General features: G+C 42.6%; 1 protein-coding gene across 9 annotated transcripts in view; it reads left to right on the top strand.

Moving 5' to 3' along the window:
- GSE1 (Gse1 coiled-coil protein) overlaps positions 1 to 23,295 on the top strand; it is a 247,628-nt gene that overhangs the window by 203,191 nt on the left and 21,142 nt on the right. The window contains exon 1 of one of the 9 annotated variants that reach the window (XM_072117066.1): positions 9,259 to 9,393. The exons of 5 other annotated variants lie outside the window; for them this stretch is intronic. In XM_072117066.1, the coding sequence (XP_071973167.1) occupies positions 9,387 to 9,393 (7 nt within the window). In that variant the 5' untranslated portion in view covers positions 9,259 to 9,386. Of the gene's footprint in view, positions 1 to 9,258; positions 9,394 to 20,113; positions 20,314 to 20,897; positions 20,920 to 23,295 lie in introns of those variants that run through there. 3 more of the 9 variants (XM_072117069.1, XM_072117068.1, XM_072117070.1) reach the window with 3 other exon arrangements.

The following is a 23,295-nucleotide window of genomic DNA, read 5'->3' as shown; positions in this document are numbered from 1 at the left end:
TATCATGGAAAATTTGTGCACAACCAATGTGTGTGTGTGTGTGTATGGGGTGGTTGACACCCATTATTTCACCTTGTAATTCGTCAGTTTCATGTGAAATTTTTTAAAGACGCAGTACGGTAACTATTTTGTAACATTTTTACATTTTGAGGTCATGCAGATTTGTAGGTCTTATCACTATTTTTATTATAAGAGCCATTTCTATATCGCTAAAGACAATGAGATGTGTTTTATTCCTAAGGACTGGGTATTGTAGAATACAAGTACCTGGGATATTCAGCGGTTTTATAACCATTGTGACACGGAGGCTGCGGTTACACGTTGCGTTTAAAACCAGCTGTAGAGAGTTTGCCTAATTAAACAGCTGTTAACAAAACAGAACAGTTAATGCATTATTAACGTATGCAATTGTTAACGCAATGTTAACCCATGCATTAACATTTGTGTTTTGTAAACACAAGTGTTAACAGGCAAAACTCTCTTTAGCTGTTGCAGTGCATTTTTTTAAACGGATGCGTTAAATGCTACGTGTGACCGCACCCTAAGTGTGATGCTACACGTGGCGTTTTGAACACGTTTTTGCCCCATTTTTAAGCAGTCAGTTAAACGCATGCATTTTTTAAAAACTGATCCGTTTTTGACAGGTTTGACCAATTATCTTAATTCAAACTGGTCAAAACGCATGCAGTTTTTTAAGGACTGCTTCAAAACGGGCCAAAAACGTGTTCAAAACGCTACGTGTGGCATCGCCCTAAAAGTCTCAGCATGCCTTTGCCTTCCATCTCCTAACTACAGTTGCTGAGAGGCAACCCTCCCCAGCCATGCATTGCACCTAGTGGCAGACAACTAATGATAATGAAAGATGTGAGGTTTCATGGAGCGTAGAGGTTAATTGTGTGTGCGCACGGTGTCAGAGCGCTGGGGGTTCTGGTTGAGATCCTCTCTCATTAAAATCTAACAACCTGGCTGCACCTGGGAGACGATCAAGGCCTTGTCATATATTAATCCTCGATTTTTCTGTTAGTCTGTGGCTTCCTGTCACCTACAAACAATGGCAGATCCGTGTTTACCCATTCGAGTATCTCCCACACCCACTATATAAATACAGGCAGACGCATCGCAGGTTTCATCAGCCTCAGGACATCTCCCGGGTGCAGACTGTATCCTATCCGCCATCTCCCCACAGGCCTGGTACAGGTTGTGGATATAGTGGGTGATGCAGTTAAATACCTCGGTAAATAAAAGTTCTTCTGGAGCTTTCTAATGGACTCTTCAATTTCTAATTAGGAATTTTTGCTAGCTGTCAGTGAATGGGAATATTTAGCTTCATAGTTGAGAGTTTGTTTTATGAAGGTTAGGCTAACCTAATACTGGTTACTGGTACTGACCACTGATGGATGTGCAGCTCCGCAACAGTGTTTATATTACTCCACTTCTGACCTTCCATTCTATTGCATGAAGGGGAAGCATATTCAATGATGCAAGGCTCCATGGAAATTATACAGTCCTCTGACTCCCTAGATTTTGTCTTTTTCCGATGATGGCGAGGTGGGGTTGCAATTTCCATCCGTTGATGTAACAATGACTATCAAGTGGTTCAGAAAGATGGCTGTTTGTTCCTGCCACCATACGGCACTTATACACGGGCTTTACACTTTTATTATGTAGCACAATACAGAGGTCTTCCATTCCTGATAGGGTTCCATGTTTCTAACTTAAATAAATAAAATACAGGGGTTGCTGCACTATTTTTATACTATAAATAACACCAAATTGAGGTGTGAACCTAAGTGTTGGATTGTAACAAACCTTCCACTATGATCAGAAAGAGATGAATAAAACCTCAAGAATATTAGTAACTAGTTTTCTTAAAATACATTCTTCTCCATATGTTTGCAGGGATTATAGGACACACAGGTCACAACCTCCTAGAGGTGTGATGTTTTTGTATTTTCCTTCCTAGGGAGAAACTTCATGTTAACGCCTGTGGGTGATAACCTTGTCAAACCTCAAAATATTTCACCAGTATTTATCAGAGTTTCTGAGACAATGCTTTGGGATGTGTCTGAGAACATAGCCTTTAAAGTGCCCCCAGAACAGCAAGGCAAGAGGTGTTGCAAAACATTGTGAGAGCGATTTTATCAAAAGTGTCGTAAAGACTAGACAGTCTTATACTATATCACATTTATAATCCAGCATCCGATATTTTGATAAATCTGGTGCAGAATAAGACTGTCTTGTTGCACTTTATACTTAGTATAGTTTATGTCTAAAAATCAGACTTTTTCCCAGGAAGCCAACCTCATTTTATCATACCAGTCGGGAAAACTAAAACCATTAATAAGTGGTGCAAATTTTCATTCAAGGGGCAAATTACAGTGAAATTCTGTTGCGAACATTTTGACAAATCTGCCCTTGTTAATCTCACACCCTTGTTACATTTGTAGCCTCTTTTGTGTACAATTGCTGCTGTGATAAATATTGGATTTTGGATAGTTTTTATATTAACTAGTCTATTCTAAAAGGATTGAGTTGTCTTTACATATTCTTGGAGCATATCCATGGGCCTTACGTGGTTCTGTGTATTACAGTTGGTGTCCCCCTTGGTGTAGAGATGGCGGGAAGTAGAAAATTATTGCAATTCCTGGCAATCCTAAGAATTGCAAATATTTCCCAGCTTCTAGACCAGTTTTCTGGCATAGAAGCCCTTACAAATGCCCCCCTCTGTGTTATGAATTGTAGAAAAACTTTTTTTGACCGTCTATTTGTGCCCTGAAGGTGCGTTCACGTGGCATTTACATTTTGAAACACTGTGCAAAGGCTGTTTGTGGGAGATATACCTAATTACATTGTGTTTGAGTAAAAAAAAATGTTAACACAATACAAACATTATACCTTAACCCCTTAAAGGGAACCTACCACCACAAATCTACCTATAAAGGTAGATCAGGTGGTAGGGGGATCAATAGGACGTGAGCATAGCCCTTTTAAGGGCTAATCCTCATGTCCCCGCACTTTTTTGATAACCTTTATTATCCCTATATGTAAATTTTGTTATGTGGCTACTGGGGCGTGGAGTAGCCGCAGCTGAGGCTACACGGCGCGGCTACTCCATGCCCCAGTAGCCTCTTTACTCCTCCTACCCACAATCTTCGGCACGCAGCTCCTCGTAGCTGTGCGCCCTCGTCTGACGAACCTGCCATCTGCGCATGCGCAGAACAGCAGGCCCGCGGCTGTGCGGTCACTGCTCCAAAGCCGGAGCTGCACAGAATTGGTAACTTTGTAACCCTTTAACATATTCGTAGGATTTTGAAATTGTTTGTTTTAAATTAGTTTAAAACGTGCTTAAAAAAAGGTTTTGTTGTGCTCACTCACTTTTTTCCACTATCGTAGGGAGCTGATAGTAGTAAATATATAAAACGTAGATGGATGGATCTGCAGCAAAATCAAATTTATGAAATAGAAAACTATACAAATGTAATAAAGTTGAAACTGTAAATATCGATATTACTAGGCCCATGCATGTAACTATACAATATTGATCACATTGAAAATATCTCAGATCCATTACAAGCAATAAGTGATAATTTTTCATCGATATGACGAGAGTAATCAGTCTTGTATCAGCAAAAAAGTCTCTGATATCTTTAGAGTAAGTATGAAATGCAGAGCAGACGACTCCGCGTTTGGCCCTATCCAAATCCTTTGCCTCTCACGCCTTCTATAGGGACGAGGTTTGGTTTTGAGGAAACGGGGCTCATCTTTCTGCGTATGCGTATTGGGAATATTATGGCCCTCTGAGGTCTTTATTTCCACAGGATAAAGAATCCTTTGTAACGCTGGGATCTGTAGTACCAACAGACTTTGTAGTATTGAAAGCGGTGATTCAGTTGGTCACTTATATTACCGTCGTAGATAACAATAGATGACAGCCATATACCAAGTCTGAAGTGCCAAACATGTTTTGGAACGCTAGTTCTTTCCTCAGTATTCTCCAATAGTGTGTGTTAAAGCGAAGTGATAGCTGTGATATACAGCACCCGAAGACTGGCGTAATTGTAAGGCCTCATTCAGACGGCCTTCTGTGGGGATGTAGATGCCCGCCCCATAGACGGCAAAGGTGGCCTGGCGGTGGTACGATCCACGCCGTACACGGGGAAAAGATAAAGCATGGTCTATATTTCCCCATGTCTGCGGCCGTGTGCCTCTATTTTCTATAGAGGGGAGAGGGGTCACCTCCTCTACAGCGCATGACACGTGTGAATTTACCCTAAGGGCGCGTTCACACGTTGCGCTTTCGTCGCGTTCATAACGTGACGCTAGCGCACAGTGGGCGGGGCTCGGGCCGATCGCATATGCGTTTCCCGGGAAACGCATGCGATTGATAACCCGATTGCATGCGGTTCTCTGGAAACGCATATGCGATCGCCCCAAACTCCGCCCCCTGTGCGCTAGCGTCGCGTTATGAACGCGACGAAAGCGCAACGTGTGAACGCGCCCTAAGGCTCTATAGACATACTATTACATCAACATGTAGGAAGGGGTTAACACTGTGTTTACATTATCTTTGAACATAATGTAAACACATTGTGTTAACATCACATTTACATAATGTAATTGGGCAAATCTCTTCCAAACAGACTTTGGGTGTGGTCCAATGTGGCATTTTGGATTGCGTTTAGAAATGCAATACAAATGCCCTGGAGAGGGTCTCGTCCTAATCACATATGTGATTCCACTGAAACGCATGGGATCGGTATCGAGCACCCATTGTTTTGCACGTAAACAGCTGAATGGAAACGCTTATGTGATTTGGGCCAACCCCTCCAATGGGCTTGCATTTAGAAACCAATGCAAACGTCACATGTGACCGCACCCTTATACTCCCAGCAGCATATTTGATGTGCAGGACTCTACAAAAGCTGGATTATGCTCCCCCTGGATGGATCAAATGCTTTCTTTGGATGTAGCATAGTGAAAGTTTAAGAAGAAAAGATCCCCATAGGCCCCCTGACCTGAGGATCTTGTGAAGTAGATTTTTCTTGGAAAATTAGTTGTCCTAATAATGTTGCTTTTCAGATTTTGACAGACTGTAGTAAAATAATGCATCCAGACCATGAGAAGCTGCGTACTCCACACTGTGACATCATATAAATACATCTTGTGTATAGGAAAGGCCCCTCCGACACCTTCTAAATCACCCAAGCATGTTCTGAATCCATTTTTAGGCCAAGACCATAAAATGGAGAGCACAGAGCCGAGCAGACCAGTGGACTGTCAGCATGATTCATCCTGGGTGTCTCTTTTCCCCTTCATCTTCCATGGGCAATAAATTGTGGTCTTGCCATCTGTACACTGTGGAGTAGAGGCTCTGGATAATTGATGTCAGGCCTCTCCCTGCCTGTCCATATTTTACCAGAGAGCGCCTTTTGCCAGGAACTCCATTATTTAAAAAAAAAAAAAAAAAAACATACAGCAAAAAGAAATCTGGAAAATGTGTCCAGATGAGTCTGTGATTCCGCAATGCTGTCATAGGTTGTTTAGATTGTGAGCCCCATGGGGACAGGGACCAATTTGATATGCTTGTGCAGCGCTGCGTAATCTGTGTGCGCTATATAAATAAAGAATTATTATTATCTAACTATCGGGCTCTTTATGGATTATATTGTTACTTTTAATTTTTGTTTGGCAGATAGGAGAAATGTTTTACTCACTCACACACTCACTCACTCACACACTCTTTAGAGAGAGACAGAGAGATCTGGCTACTGTGATGAAGCCAGGGGTATCTTGCTATACACATTTTATACATTGCTATACATGTTTTATGATGCTCTACAGACTGTAATAGCCTGTAATAATTAGTCAGTTACTGTGCGAAGAGTTTACAAACACAGTTGTTCAACTAAACAATTGTTTTTGCTTTATCACATTTGCATTTACTTTAGTGCGCCATTTTATTTACAGACCACTAAAGCAGAGTACATAAGCAGAGGATGCTGGGAGGTTTCAGTTCTGATGCAGCTCTGGAGTTTAACACCGGATATAAATTAACAGCAGTGTAGAATTAGTGATTTATGTACACAGTGATTCACCCAGCAGAATACTGAGTGTAGTTCAGCCACTCGGCCAACGTTGACCTGACCAAGCATCGGTGTGTAATCTGAGAAATGGAGCCTAGGGTGATGGATAGAAGGAACGTTTGTTGCAAGGGTTAATGCTGGGTGTGTTTATCTTCACACAAAGTAACAGAGCATCCCATAAGACACCACATATCTGATGACTGGTGTCTTTAGGCAGTTATAGTCCATAGCATGTCAGCCAAACACTATTGCCTCATAACCACCAAAGGAAAATTGAAAACTTTCCAAAACTTCCAATAAATTGAATGAACTTTCCAGTTGGCTCTAGCTCATTGCTCAAGTACAATAGATAAATGTTACGTATAGGCGTTCATTAGGAAAATAATTATAATTATAAGGAATTGATACTTAAAAATGATAATGGGCGCTACTTAGAGATGCCTCCTCTATTAATCTATACAATTCATGACTCTCTGCTGCCTCCCAGTGGAGTCTTGTTATATTACACGGTCTTCCTTGCTTCTATTTTCTATCGTCTGTGAACTGGAACAAATGTCCTGCAGTGTTATGAACTGAGTTGTGGAGTGTGTTGGAGAGGGTGAAGCACCTAATTGGTCTAGTAACTACACTTTGCTTTTGTCTGCCAAGAACACAAACGTGAGTATTTTTTTCCAGCACAAAAAAATTGGTCTCAATTGACTGATAAAATAGAGCAGTAGCTGAATACTTGCTTCTATTCCAGATTACATTCCATAGTGGATAGAATCTGGATCCATTCTGTCACCCAGCATCTACAGTATCAATGATTAATGACTTGATTGACTGATGTTTTTTTCTAACTTTACATGTGTGTTAACATCACATAAAAAAAAAAAAAGAGAGAGAATTCAGTTTTGATGTTGGTTTTGGAGTAGTTTTAACCCCGTAAGTCCGATATATTGGACGCTGTGCGCTGTAACTTAGATCTCAGCGTCTGATATATCGGACGCAGAGCTTATGCCGGGTCAGCTCGAGATTGGAGCTGAGCCGGCATCCAAATACACTGTGTGTCAGCTGTAACTAACAGTTGGCACCCCAGTGTAACACCAACAGCGGGTGTTTAACCGCTGCATTTAACTTGCCTGACAGGGGTCTTTCCTTCACAATTGCTAACTCCCCCACACCTTGCTCCGTCTTCGCAGGGCGCCGATTGCTATCATGGCAGCGCTGAGGTCCGATCTGGCAATCCTCAGGCAGTGCATGTGCATAGGCTGACACAGCTAATACCCTGCAGTACATCAGTATTGTCGGCTATTATCATAAGCCCCATAAACCTATAAAGAGACAAATAACGCACGAAAAAAGTCTAAATCATAACACAAACCCCTCACATATAGCATCATATATATCTTACACAGTTCAACGCCAGGCATAACCGTTATATTTTGATAAACCAAACATTTTAGGATGCGGTGATGTGGTTTTTGATTTTCGTTTCTATCCACAGTATATGTGGATTTTCCACATCATCCTTTTCAATGTGCTCCTCACACATTGTAACAGATCTGTAGAGACAAGCCAGCCTCCGGCCTTATAAAAACCTGAGACTGCCATGGCACAGATTGTCGCTCCCCGATGATGTCATGGGGAGCTAAAATCAAAATAAAGATAGTGGCGTCCATGACTGCTGCCAAAGCTCCATGACGTGTATACTATATATATAGTATATATAGTATTATATAGTATATAGTATAATTATATTATATATATAGTATAATATATATAATATTATACATTAAGGAACGTTTAGACGTTAAATATAGTTAAAGGGATTGTCTGAGTTTTTTTCTTTTAGCTCCTGAACACTAGGTAGTAGTGGTAACCTTTTTTCTCCCCCTAGCGATCCATTGCTGCAGCTCGCTGCTTGTATACAGAATATCACTACTCTGCCCTAAAAGGCTCCGGCAGTCATGTGCTGCAACACAGCAAAGGCCAGGATCTGTGTGAGAGGTGCAGCGCTATATCGCTGATAGGAAAAAATGTCAGTACTCTTCAGGAATGATTCAGGGCTCAGTCCATGATTCTCGCCATGTGCAGTGTTCTGTTTCATAGACTATGTAACCATGGTGCTGCTGGTTAGTGTGGAAGCAGGGACTCCATGCATCAAATATTATTATTCTGTGATTCATGGAACCAGTCCTTACTATGTAACCATGCTTTTGGGATCCAAGTTAAAAAATTAGAGAGCCTCTTTAAAATTAAATTGAGTACTGTTGCATGCTAACACAGTTGGCAGGTAAAAGGATACATTTGACTTCTTTCACATGAGGGGGTCTATGGTTATATTTTAGGTACTGATCTTACCCTGCTGATGCAGTGTAAACACAAGATTATGAATGGATTGTGACCATCTTCATCAGGAGCACAGAAGGGAATATGACTGTGATTGAGAGGGGAAATTTCTGTGGTAAGGGCCTAGGGCAGTGATGGCGAACCTATGGCACGGGTGCCCTTTCTGTGGGCACCCAGGCTGTGGCCCCAGGACAGTGTTCACCAGACAGGACTCGAAACTTCATGCAGTCCCAGACAACTTGAGATGCCGCGCTCAAAGCTTTTTTAAAGTGACACATTCTTGACTGATTGGAACTGCAGGAATAGCGAGAAGGTGTTAACTGGGCCAGATAATCTTTTGAGGTCCCCTTACTGGCCCCATGATTCTTCCTGTACAGAGAGACTCTAGAGAGAAGCTACAATGATGTCTGAATTTGCCCTCCTGATTTCAACTATATTTGTGTACTCAGGGGGCCGACTGAATGTTGTGGAAGAACAGGAAACTATAGGTTAATGCTTAAATTGTAATGTTGGTACTTGATGGTAAATAAGTGGGTTTTGGTTGTAGTTTGGGCACCTAGTCTCTAAAAGGTTTGCCATCATTGGCCTAGGGGCTTACATAATGTTTTGCATGGCTCTGTTTAGGATTGTGCAATCTTCTATCCTCACAAAGGGTTAAAGAGATCCTTTTGAAGCCTAATGACTGGTGAGGGAGTTAGTGTTTTAGCAGCTGAAATCTGATGCCTTTTGTCAGTCTTCTAGCCACAGGTTTGACTGCAGGGAGGGTGGTGGAGAGGTTGTGTCTTCCCCATTGATGGGTGTGTGTGGAGCAGCAGGTGTTTGTAAAGGGAGGCTGAAGGCTCCACCTCTCTGCTGGGTCATCTGCTCTGGGAGCCCTGGAGTCTGCTAATCTTCACCAGACATGTGCTTCTAGGTGTGTTGTGTGTTATGGCTTTGTGCTGGGGGATGTAATACAAAGGCTCTTCGCTTGTCATGAAAGGTGAGCTCCTCAAATTTTTCATTTTTATGGGGTTAGGTCTTGAAAGATGGTTGCGTTGACTTGGCAAGCTACTGCTTCCTGATAATATTTCACAGCAGATGTTCTTGACTTCCATTTTATGTGGGTCTGTAAATAGTAAAATGCATTTGGATGTGCAGATTTTCCGATGGTGGAGATTGGCAGGATGCCCAGTCCTCTCTCAGGGCACTAGGCCTGAGTATGGGCTGTCCTAGGATGTAAATTGGCTTGGTCCAGGGAATATCTGAAAATAGAAGAGAGCTTTAGCCCTATTGGAGAGGTAACTTACAGCAGACACAGACATTGATGCATAATGTTTCCTGTATTAAGGTGTGATGTATTAACCCATTATAAATCTAGATGGCTTTCTCTATAGTAGCTCAGGACTACCTGGGGAGAAACTTTTGTAGACCTGATAATAAACCAAGCAGTATTTAATATCCATGTCAATGGCCACTGGCCCTTTGGATGGGATGTAACACTTTGAATTAACGTTATTGTGGCTGTATCACTTTAGGTAGCTTATCATCATAGTCAGTGTATGATCTTGCATATCGGTAACTGTTTCCATGTCCTCCTGGGTATAATGTATGTTTTGGTGTCTGTGCCAAAGTCATGATTAAGTATTAATGCTTAGCCAGATTGGGATCTGGGAAACCAGAGAATCTGCGCTGTATGCTTCTGCTTCATACCTTCCAGCTGCTCATGTGTTTCCCAACAAATGGCTGTGACCTTTCAGGTGCACTGGTCTTGTCTTTGCATGCTAGGGCCCACCTAATCTGTAAGGGCCCGACTTGAGCTGCAAAGTTGATGTACAGGCTCCCTGAGCTGTAATGGTGATTCTAGCTTTGTGGAGCTGTCCAACATCAAGTACCTCTGACCCATTAGATACCCATTGGTCTCTTGATCAACACTGATGGATATAGCTCTCAATAATAAGGAACTCCCTTAATTTTTGGCCCCCCACTCTGTCCATCAGTGGGTGAAACCTGCACGTGTGACCCCATCATTCTCCAGATGCCTCATCGAGTGTCCATGAAAAGAAAGGGGAGGTGGAGAGAGGGCACATTAGGGAACAATGAGCAGATTGATCAGGTCAGCAGAAGTGTGTCTGATTTATGGCCTGGTCACATCGATAACAGACGGTGGGGAGGTCCTGCCTGCACAGCACAGATTAGACCATGATGCAATAGATTTGGGATGCACTGCCTATCTACATGCCATTCACTAGGTTACTCTTGTTACAGGAAGTTGCCTTGTTCACTGATAAGTCACTATTGTTGCAAAATGCCTTTCTTAAGAAGCATAAAGGATGGGGGTCACTGGGGTCTACCAAGTATGATGAAGGCTCTGCCACATTACTATGTACACCTATATGATGGATCTAGTAATGAGAGGGTGGGTAGGAGGTAGATACCAAGTGATGACCTAAAATGAAGAAGTTCACCAATCTCCCAGCCCCCCTTCCCTGCCTGCAGGCACATCACAGATGCCAGAGACCCGCTGTGTGTCTGCTCTCCTGATCCTATTGTGGAGAAGTTAATTGGAATGTGTGTGACAGAGAGCTGAAGAGAACATGGCCCCCTCCCTCCTTACCCATAGATAAGCAGCACAGCCCCCACCCTGTGTTATTTTCCCTTGCATGCCCTGGAGGCACCTAACCCTGCTGAGTGTTTCCCTCAGCCACCGAGCATTACGTATTCTGCCCACGAAGCGCCATGAATTGTTCATGGCCAGAAGTGTGTGAATCTTCCTATTTGCAGGTGTGTGTATCTGTGGGGGGCTTCCATTGCCCCCGCTTTGTGTTATCTTAGAATAAATAAGGACGCGGCATGGCTTTTGTTATAACAATTTCCCGTTGCTGTAGACCTGGCAGTAGCAGTGCTGGCAGTGGAATAGTTAAGTTATTTGCTCATCAGCACCTCTGTGCTCCTGTGTGCCCTCGCTGCCCTGACAGGTATTGATCCTCACAGATGTCGTGTTGCTTGTCGGTGTTAACCCCTCTGATAATTAGCAGCAAATGTCAGAGAGCCTGTGTTGCCTTATTTTTACAGCACTGAGGTAGGGAGTAGGTTGAAGGGGGTTCAAAGGTCAGCTAATCAGTAGCAAAACCATCTATCCACCTTCTACAGCTCGGAGGCCCCCCTGGACAAGGTGCCTATGATCAGAGAACGGAATGATGATGTTCACGGCTCATGTGGCGCTCTATGAGATATTGCCAGCGGCCCACAGTGGATGACAGATGGATTACAAACCATCAATGGCTGCACTAATGGCTTAATATGCTCATCGGGGCTTTATAGTGGAAGCATGTCTGCGACACAACATCCACCAGCTGCAAATGGGGAGAAGGGAACCTATTGTCCTCTGTTGTCAGCCATGATGGGCTGGGAGAATACACTTTTATAGACTATTGCTCCCTGTTATCAGTCATAACCTCCACTGTGTTCTAATGCAGGCCTTGTACATTTCAGTTTATTGCTTTAGCGATCAAATATCCTGATGATAGACGGAACGTGAAGATGTAAATTCTTTTTCACCTGTAGCGGAGTGCAGACTTCTCTGATGGGGGGGAGACTCCCGCTGTGGAAATGATTACTGTGGATTTTATCTGTATCGGGAGGATGAGCATCAGCTGCTTCATTCTCACTAGACCACTGTTCAGATGTGATTAGACACGAGAGGAGGCGACCTGATGAGACTTCATGGTCACATGGTATTGTCATTTCTGTTTGGAATTTCTTGGATTATAAATGCGCTTTCTGAGTTATTCATATAGGGTGTATAACATCCGCCAAACACCAGGGCGGCAGGTCAGATTTGGGGTCCAAATATTCTTCTTCTTTTTTTTTTCTTCTACTTTATAACCTTGGGATCCCCATTGTATAATGGGACTTTCCCATGCCCCCAGGTGTCCTATATGAATGGTACTATAACAAAAAAAAAAAAAAAAAAAAAGGAAGAGGCAAAACAAGAGGACGGCGCCTCGTGTATTATCGTAGGATAAATGGGAAAAATAAATTCAATTAAAATAAATGAAAATATCCAAAGGATATGTATAGAAAGGGAGGGTATAGGTAATACTCCCCCTGAGAATCACGCTCGCCTTAAATGGTTTAAATGAAGCGTAAGTATACTCCAAAGCTGCCCAACAGCTTGCCGGTATTTGCTTTATACAAAGGCTGAACCGGAATCACAAGCATAAAATGGGGTTAGAAAACCAAGAAGAAAGCTGGCACGGCGCGCTATTATGGAGAGGGTCCTCTGGTAAGTTTTAATTGTTTATTCCAAAAATAAAATGGAATAAACAGTTAAAACTTACCAGAGGACCCTCTCCATAATAGCGCCGTGCCAGCTTTCTTCCTGGTTTTCTAACCCCATTTTATCCTATATGAATGGGGCATTGGTTTGCATGTTTACCTGGATTCAATAACTTCTCTGTGACTGTAGGAGATGGCTGTTATCAATGGGCAAAAACAGATGGTTCACAGACCAGTCACGGTGGCTGGATGGGACTCCGCACCTCATTTAAGTGTTATTTTTAGTAATGATAATATTGTCTGGTTCATCACTAAGTGCAGTCACACTATGGCCTTTTCATGTGTGGCAGATGCTTCTACCTGCTGGCATTGGGAATAAGTGCTGAAATGAGTGGGGTGTTGGTATTTTTCTATAAGTGATGAGATTTGCAGTGGTCTAGTTGGTGCCAGCTTCACAATCCTCACCTCACACAGAGGACATGAGATGTGGTGTCAGCAGCTGGCCCAGCAGAAGAGAACATGCCAGAGGCACTGTACACAATGAATGTCTTATATAGATCTCATCTTTTTCATGGCATCATCTGAGAGTCATATGCCGGGTGATAATGGGGAAGCAGACACACAGCTTTAATAACTGCAGCATGTGCCGAAGGATAAAAACCAATCCAGCCAGATCCAGAGCAACAAACACATCTGCGATTAAAACTTGTCAATTATTCATTATTATTTTTCCCCTCCCCCATCTACAGCCCTTAAATGATCCACCATTAAACAATATGAATTTCTGTCCAACGTGTCTGGATATATGGAGAGTGCTGATGTTGTAGCAGTAAACCAGTAAGCAGAACAGTCTCTCTGCGCAAGAGATCAGTGGAGATTTTAAAGTATAGAGAGCCTTGGTGACACTGCGCCATGTAGTCCATGAGTCCTACGGTGACTTGAAGTAAGCCAACGCGGACTCCAAAATGATCTTGTACTGCTCAATTATCGTAAAGCAAGTTACAATCATTCAGCAAGCAGAGATCTTGACAATGGTAACCACATTTCTCAAAAACAATGCAAACTGCCTGTGAATTGTGCCGGTTGCGCCAGATTTCAGAATTGTGCACCTTTTAACATGGGGAGTGTGACACAATTCTGTCGGACACTGCATGAAAAATGTGGCGCACGGTCTGACTGTGCACTGGAGCGCCCTTTTTATTGCAGAAATTTGTGTCGCATCAGGAATAGAGCAGCCACAACACACATTTGCAGACACTAATTACATGTGCAAGGAGTTTGCACTAATTGTGCAAAGTCTGCCAGAAAGCTGGGTCTATTTTAGAAGTTGCAGAACTATGTTTCTGACCTAGATGTATTGGAGAGTCATTAGCTGGCCATCATGCGTTTATTATATCTTTGGAAAAGCTGATCGCTTTCCTTCAGAGAATATATGGAATGGATTATTCTCTATAAGATTGGACAAATTTGTAGACTAAAAACCATAACGCGCAACAAACATTTGAAGGTATTTTGGGCCCATGGCTTGATTCACCTAGCTTGGCTCCCTTCACGTTGGTAAGAGAGAGGATGTTTCTTGTCATCAATTTTTTGATATGGCTCCTCAGTTAAAGTATGAAATGTCCTTTCTAGAAGTCTCCTTTTATGTGAAATTCCATCTGTTTACCTAGAAAAAATCTCTCGCAGAAGTCAGGCAAATATGACTCCTCTTTACCCACTTACAACCACTAAACTTGACTGATGTGAAAATGGAATGTGTCATTTCGGACATCCCAATCTTTGGTTCTATAGTACCTAGAAACATTCTGTTAAGTCATATTAAATATTAGAGTCTCATCTTTAAGATGCCATCAGGTTCATGGTTCTGTAAGCTACAGAACTGGAGATGAAGGTGATTTGCAAAATAGGGTCATTATCATTCAGCTTGCATTTCCAGCTATGATTTTAGCTGCTGGTATCTCTGGTTTTAGTTTTGTAGCTCACAAAACCATTGCCCTAGTGTGATCTGAAATATGAGATGCTTGTCTTTAATATTACACAAAAAACATGTTTCTATGTACTCCAGAACAAAAGAAAGTGACCCCCCCCCCCCCTTCCTGCTAAAGTGATAATGAGGTGAGAAGAGCCATAATCTTTTTAGGTAAACTGTTGGATTTCACAAAAAATAAAGAATTCTAGGAAAGACATTTCTTACCCTACCTGAGGGTGCTAGTAGCTTGGTGGGGTAAATCCTGGTGACAGGTTCTCTTTAGGCAATTATATCAATCAGTTTTTTAGACAAGGGGGTGGAGGCAGATTCAACAAGAGGGGAAGGATGCTCTGGCTACAGGAGCTTCCAGGAGAGCATTACAATGCTAATGAGAATCTCTGTTTCAGCAGTTAAACCCTTGTCTCATGTTTTATGGACGCCAGGTTTTATGGCAGGATTAGGTAGGAAGTTTGCATAAGTCCTGTTGACATCTGGATATCTTGTATGTATGGACACAGTTTGCATGAAGTAGATTTTTATATAAAACCGTTTTCATGTTCCTAAAAGAAGGTGTAAAAGATTGATGTACGTTCCAGCACTTTTCCACTCTATATTCATTGATATCATTGCCAAAAGTGGCTTGTGCGTGGAACTGCAGTCCCTGCATCATATGGTTTTGTTGAGTAAGATTTCTTGGCAGCGTGGAAACAGTGCTGACCATTCATATGGATTCCCCGCTGTCACTGCCGATCTGCTTATTTCAGTCCAATGAAAGAATAATGGATTCCCTTCCATTAACAGCTGCCCCCTCACTCCCTGTGCATTCCCAAATGGACTCCATCTCCGCTGCATTGCTTTGCAATTTGTGCCCCCCACCCCCTTTTCTTTCTGTGTTATTGGCACAGCTTGATAGGATTTGGCCCGGTGATGCCGCTGCTGCGTTTTGTACATAATATTCTTCTTTTTCATGATGTGTTGCAGGCCCTGCTGGCACTGAAAGGGTGACATTTTTGGCCTGTACAGAAATTTGCGCAGCATTGATGAAGAGTATTACATGCTGTCCTGGCACTCCTGTGACTTGACCCGAGCTCATGCTGTGATGAACATTGCAGGGTATCATTAGTCAGAAGAGTGGAGCAGAATCAGGAGGTGGGTGGAGGCAAAGGAGGGAATTGGTGCTTGAACTGGGACCCGACAGAAAAAAACCCCTTGAAACTATTAGCTTGTAATTACAGGGAAGGGAGGTAGTGGGCCTGAGGTCTGGTGTCAGAGGAGCAGCGGATGAAAGGAGACAGTAATTACTAAATCTGCAGGAGGCAGGCAGAGTGCTGATTAGTGATTGCTTCTGGAGCGGAGAATGGTGGAAGGAGAGGTGCAGTTTACACACTGAACAGGCCATGGCTGCCTGTATTCTTGTATTCTTCATCATTAGTGTGCCGCTACTAATTAGCAATGCATTGCTGAGCCACTTGTTGAAGTGGGCATGAAGCGGGCATTAACAAGCCCTGAGCCATTCCCCCTGACTCTGCACATTGGTACTTTGATGCTGATTTGGGTTGGCAGAATGGTGATTTAGTAAATGGATACTGGCATCAGGAGACAGGGAGGACGGTTCATTACATGACGTCCATACATTATAACAAGGGATGTATAACCCAGCTCTCACCTGTGTCTGGGCTATTCCATTACTCTCTGTTTTAGGAGAGTGTAACACAAGCTAAAAGCGGAAGGTGAACTGAATGTCTAAACTTAAATGGAACCCATATTTTTAGCAATTAATGACGAAATGTGTAATGAAACCTGCAGCATGCACCTCTGAAAATAGGCTATTAAGACAAGGGATACGATCAGTGCGCTCCATTCATTACAGTAGTACAAATACCGGACAGAGAAGACACTCAAAATGCAAACTCCCTTTATAGTCTTGCAATTAAATCCACCTCAAGTCTTGAAGCTCCTGTTCTTATAGGAAGTGAAATGTTCATATCGCCAGGGCTGTGTAGAGTACTGGGGCCTACATGTGAAGTCCGATGACACTGCAATGCAATGGCTTGCACTGTATCGGAAAGGGAAGGCTCTTGGTCTCCTATTGGAAGACCATGGCTAAGAGTCCTTGTATAAGGCCTTATAAAGTGTGTGTGTGTGAAGAATTTCACAATGTCGTCAATCCTTCAGAGCAGAGGATATGACTCATATCTGTTTTGTTTTATTCTTTTCCTATATCATTCCTCTTTGTGTTGGCTGGAGGGGGCCTGTAATTTCAGCATCTGTATATGTCTGTTATATCGTGGTGACAAGTAAATGGAGGGATATTCAGTATTCAGAATACATTGTATATTGATGTAGCTTCCTCTTTAATAAACTCCACCTCACTCATGGCGTCCTCTTATCTCCATCGCCCCCTCTAATGAGGCAGCTCAGGATTTCCAATCCTTACTCCCTTCCACTAATCTCCTCTTCTTCGTTAGCTCTGGAGTGTTGCTAATCCTAGGAAGCTACTTGGTGTGTCAGCAGTGTCCCCTGCTGGTCATGCGGGTTATTACTGATGTGTTTGGTAGTTATATGCACCTGTCATATTCCCACAAAAGATCCACACAATTGGAGTTGAACCTTAGGTGAGTTCATTGACATTCAGGTCAAAGCGTTACTGTTGCGTAGTCTGAAAATTGGTCAGAGCTTACTAGTGCATAGACCCCATTAGATTTAAGAGTCATCATATTCTCATTCTGCAGCCCCTGTTTCCATACTGGGCAGAGGATTCTTGCAAATTTTAGTATAATTTGGAGTTCTACAGGATGAGGTGGCAGAGGGGAACTATAGGCTCTGCCTTGTGACAGGATCTTGAAATATTTCTATCCAATAAACATTGGAACTGGAAGTGCATTTTAAAGAGCATAGAGAAAATGGCTACAAGCAGTGTATCCTGCTTTCCTTGTGCCGGAGGATCTGGCAGATCAGGTCAGAAAGTTATTTTCTATCCACAGAATAACTTCTCAACTTGGTCACAAACCACTTGGGTGCATTGGGCTAAATTCCCTATAAGCCCGTCCAGAATTGTAGGGAAAGTCTTAATTTATAAGACCTCTTAGGAACGTATCAAATGTATTAAGTGGTTAATGGGTTTGGTGTAGTTTTCTCCATCTGGTCTTGGTGCAGAAAACTCCAGGTTTAATACTTCCATCCAAACTGAGAAAACCAGACACCAGTGCAGGCTGAAATTGACATAAGCGAAAAATGATGTCCATGGGCCACATCCTGGGCCATGTCCAAAAATGTACTTGTCCTGTGTACAGTATATATAAACATAAAGTGTTTCTAAACTTCCACGCCCTCTGTTTTGCTCATGCTTTGTTTCATAACTCACTTGCCAGAGATAAAGGATTGAGATCTAAAGTGAATACGCTTCTTGCCCCAGTAATCCTGCCAAGGTCTGTAGAATGATGCCCATCAGCGGCCGCCATCTCCTGTGGGATTCTGGGACCTCTATTTCTTTTATTTTGTACTATGGTACATATTACATAGCAGAGCCATTTTGCATGGATGATTTGGCATGACAAGTGCACCTGGGCCACTGTCACTGGAAGATTAATGTAGCTACAAAGCTCTTCTTTATCTGGAAACATGTTGAAGGGGGGGGGGGGGGTTCTAATGAACCCCGTCTGTTCTCTGAGGACCATGACTAGTAGTGTGCTCCACAGGCAAGGCAAAAATTCAATATCTGGTAGGGAAGACCTGCACAGGATGCCATGGCTGACAGAGCGTCGCGGTAATTATATCGGTGCCTTGTCAGCCTACTCCAGAAGTGACTCCTGCTCTCATTATTTCTTTGTTTATCTACTTCTGTGTCCATGTGGAATACAAAGAAATATTGTGCTTAGATAACTGCATCACTTAGGGGCATCTCTCATAGGAAGGAAACATTCACCTTTATTTGTATGTTAGAAAGGATTGTGGATTTGAAATGGTAATAGGATATATTTTTTTTCCTTTCCAATACTGCTTCCGGTGAACTTCAGGAAGCTCCAAGGAGTCTGGTCCACAAGGCCACCCCATGATGCAGAGCATAAATCATCCAGCCTACAGCAAGTTGTGTTTACATTGGAGTCTCGTGGTGAGGATGGAGAAGACTGTCAGTCTGCCCCCCATGTCACTGAAGGGAGAAGAAGCCATAAATAAGTGGCAACATGGTGATTGGGCCATGTAAATCCATGGCATCAAGTATACATCCACAATCAGTAGTTAGCTTAAGCATGTTCTGTGTTTAGATGGTCTGCGAGAAATTTCTCACGTGACGTTGATTGAACCTAAAAATGAGCAGGTTGTCGGTGTAACATCCCCTTGTGTAAACAGACATCTGCTATACATTAGTAGGCCAGACACGAGGGATTGTCAAAGGAAGACTGGAAAGCAATTTCAAAAGCCATCAAAATGAAGAAAAAAACAACCCCACTGATTATTGTTACATGTTAATATATCAATTACCTTTTTATATAGTCAAGCCAACCTCATTTTGTACAATTGAAAGGTTACAGGCTTGGCGCTCCATGTACTTGTGATCTGAGTTATAACGATGATCCTACACTAGGAAATTGATGAAAATGGATGATTTAAACTATAACAAATTCATGTGAGGTGATGGCAATTATTTTTGTTGCCTGATGAGACCGCTTCATTGGCGAAATAACTCAAGCACGTTAGAACATTTTGTCCATTAGTTGGTCTTAAGCGCCTTGATCATCTTCTGCTCACAAACTATCTTTCCATGCTTGAAACATTGATTGATTGTTTTCTTAGTGTTGTTAGCATTGTGTGGCCAGTTCAGATACTCGCGTCTATGTGCATGGACCAGGTGTTTTCCTGGATTTTTGTATTGACCACCAGCAATCTGATCATAAAATTAGACCATGAATATAGTCTATGAATTTAGTATATGCTACTATTGCTCTCCTAGGTTATATTATGTATATGTGGTGATAAAATATATTGACAAGTCGTATTGCATAACTGTATAAAGCATATTTGCCTAAATATTGCTGATGAAAAGAAAGGTCTGTACATTTTGAAAGTTGTTAAATTTACATTTACTCATTTGGCTTAATAGGTTTCCAATTCCAATGTAGGTCCCATATCCCAGTAGGTATACAAATAGTAATTCTTAACACAGGAAGTGGATAGTAAGCAGATCTGATATTGTTTCTTAAATCTGGGATCCCTCTTGTATTGGTAATTTGGAATCTTCCTCCCCTCTGCCCCCCACCTCTCTCCCTTCTCCAGAGTAAAGATGGGAGGATGCAGTGGGGTCAAACGCCCCCTGATCAGTGTGTTGAATAGACTCCTCTGCTGTGAGTCTCATGACAAAACGGTCACTGTTATCTGCAGGCAGCCTGGCTGGGGGAGATGGGGCCAGCCCATGTGACGCTGGTGGCAGCTGTTACAGGCTGAGTATCAGCTTGTTTTCACAAGGCAAGTGTGGTGCTGCTTTGTTAGATAAGCCTGGGACGCTGCTGTAGGATAATGCTGTGTCCTGGAGCCTTTATTTGGAAAGTGTGCGATTTAGTCCATCGACTCAGCAGAAATTAAGCCAAAAAAAAAGCACTGAAGACAGAAGCCTCATGACAGACATCCTCTGCTGTGCTCCATCCCTTATGCTCACATTCAGGACGGTTGTGTAAGGTGACGCTGGCGGAAGCCCATGTTTTGCTTTCCATCTCTTTGTCTATCTCATGGTCTCACTCTTGCTATGGTGCCTTCTCGTGTAGCATCTCCTTCATACATCATCTCGCTTTCCTTGAGTCTTTCCTCTGCTTGCTCTTTTTTCTAGTTTTATTGTTCCTTTCTAGTTGCTGGTCTTTGCTCTGTGTGTGGATTTCCTGGTGCTGTGTGCCCTCCTATTCACCCCAGTGCTTCCCTTTCTTCCGTGTCTCCGATTCCTTTCCATTATCCTCTTGTCTTCGTGATATTCTCAGAACGGATCTTTTTTTTTTTTTTTTAATTCAATGTTGATACAGACACGAGGGCTTCTGATCTACACTCATCAGGTCTAGCCAAGCATGCATTTGGCAGGCGGTTTAGCCTCTGGGAAATTTTTGCTCCTTCCTCTTTGTTGCATGCCTTTCAGATGGACTGACTAGTCTAGATGGACCTTTTAAGCTGGAAGACCCAGCCGCCTCTCATTTCCCTTGTTACTGCTGTGAGGATCAGACTTTAATGCTTTTTCTGTGCACTGGATATGTGAATGCCCTGTGGTTCTTCATGAAGGCATCTGCTGGCTTTTGTGCTGTATGTACTTGTCTTTTTTTTCTTTTGTGAGGACTTTTTTTTTTTCCTTGCCTATTGTGAAACGCACTGGTAATGAGGAACAAACGAGAGCTCCGTATAGTCTGTTTACCCTGGATATTCCCTATAATACACTATCCTATGCACTTAGATGCATTTGCCCAGGATTTCCCAAACAATACTTGCCTAAAGTTTAGGCTTCACTATATTTAGTATGTACCCTATACTTGATCAGAGTGAATGGGGACCGCAGAATGATTTCTTCTTTCTGAATGGCATGCACTATATATGTACATTTATTAGATCCTAGTCCAGTGGCACACGTGCCAGAGGTGCCACTTGGAGTCCTCTCTTTGTGGCCAAAAAGTTCACCAGACAGAACTCAAGACATCCTCCTGGCAGCTGTGCCTTCCTCAGCTCAATTTTAAAGCAAGACTTCCTTGTCTGTCCTGCAGGAAAAGTCAGGGGGTCAGATTATCATTGGAGCTCCTGTTTCATGCCTCCCGCGCCCAGAGGGAAGCTACAATGATGATCCAAATACCCCTACTTTTAACGGTATCCGTGACCTTTGGACAGCTGTGGTAGCAATATATTACTGCTTAAATGTTGGCACTTTTAGATAAATAAGTGGGTTTGGATTATAGTTTCGGCACCTGGTCCCTAAAAGGCTCCCCATTACTGCCCTAGTCCGCTGATGTATTCCCTCTTGTTGCAGTGCATCTGTTTGGTGTCATTGCATTGTTGTACTGTACTTCTGTTGTGGTTTGCTTTCTTTTTCTGTTAATTTATCAGATTAGATCTTGTTAATTAGTTTGATCATCAAAGGTTATCCCTGGCATGTACACTTCTGATTGCACTGGGGCCCATCAGCTTCTAGTTACACCACTGCAGAAGTCTGTGCCAGGCCCCCGACTATAATGTATGGTGTATAGTACTAATCTTCTCGTAAGGGAAAGTGACACCATAAGGGCCCCCTAAACCTCTTGGCCTTGGTGCGATCGCAACCTCTGCACCCATTAAAGTTGCGCCCCTGCTGATCTGTAATGTTCATTGAAGTTTCTTGATCCAGTTGTTTTACCATTTTGAACCAGGTTCTAAAAATTGCACACATTGTGACTGGCGGCATGTAGTGGACACATGACTAAGACACAATACATGAGTAATGATGGCCTATTTTTTTCAGCCTCACAAAGAATTATGCCTATCCACTTGTGTCTTAGTTGGGTTGTACCAAGAGTAGTACTTTCCTGACTAGCAAAATTTGAGAAATCCCCACTGCATCCACTAACCATCTTCAAAGAACTGTGGATATATTACAAAGTGCATACACAGATCCTACACTAATGGGCATATGACAGCCTGCTGCTACGTGTTTACTCATTCAGTATTTGTTCTAGAATTATTTGCAGAACTCATACTGAACACAGTATTACGGTATATATGGTTATTGAATAAAACAATCCACTAAGGCTCAATTCACACTTGCCATTTTAGGAAACTATTAACGAGAGGTGAGCAGAGTCTCTGTTTAACTTCTGTTCCCCAATGACTGCCATGTATGAATAGTTGCCTTACGTTATAGTAGTGGGAAAAAAAACCATGCTGGTTAAACTTCAACAGGAGCTGTTGAACATAAGTGTGAGCTGAACCTTAAAGGACATCTACCATCTGATAACCTGATGGAAGATGTTTATAATTATATCCCTGTCCCATCTCAAATGGCAATAACCTTCTTTTGTCATAATTTAGAATGACCAGATTTCATAGAAAAAGAGCTTTATAAACGATGCAAATGAACCTTAGACGCTCTGTTGAGCACCTCATGGCTCCGTTGATAATTATTTTATGCACAACATCCCCCCTTTCTTCCAATCTGGCCAATGCACATGCCCACACGATGCTAAGAGAGCCTGTGACGTCACGCTATGCACGATCATAGTAGAATGTAGTGCGAAAATGTAATGATGGTGCATAGCACGTTAATAGCAGATGGAGAGGCATTGATGTCACCGGCTCTCTTAGCGTCATGTGGGCATGTCAATCGGCTTGGGGGGGGGGGGGGGCAGGGAGTGCAAAATTATCGGTGGAGCCATGAGGTGCTCAACAGTGCGACTTGGTCTCATTTGCATAGTTTGTAAAGCGCTTTTTCTACAAAACCCAGTCATTCTAAAAGATGACAAGAAGGTTATTGTCGTTCGAGACGGAGAGGTGAGTATAAACATATTCCATAAGGTTATCTTGTGGTAGGTGTCCTTTAAGGGTACAAGACATGGCAAAATGTTCCAGTGGAATCACTTCTAAAGACACTGCTAATGTGTGCTAAAAAAAAAAGTGTTAAGTCTCCCATACACTTTAGGTGAGTTTGAACAAGTTTCTAGA

This window comes from Engystomops pustulosus, chromosome 7 (genome assembly GCF_040894005.1).
Source record: "Engystomops pustulosus chromosome 7, aEngPut4.maternal, whole genome shotgun sequence".
Classification (NCBI taxonomy): Eukaryota; Metazoa; Chordata; class Amphibia; order Anura; family Leptodactylidae; genus Engystomops; species Engystomops pustulosus.
Note: the sequence above shows the minus strand (reverse complement) of the source record. Positions and strands in the feature narration are given on the sequence as shown.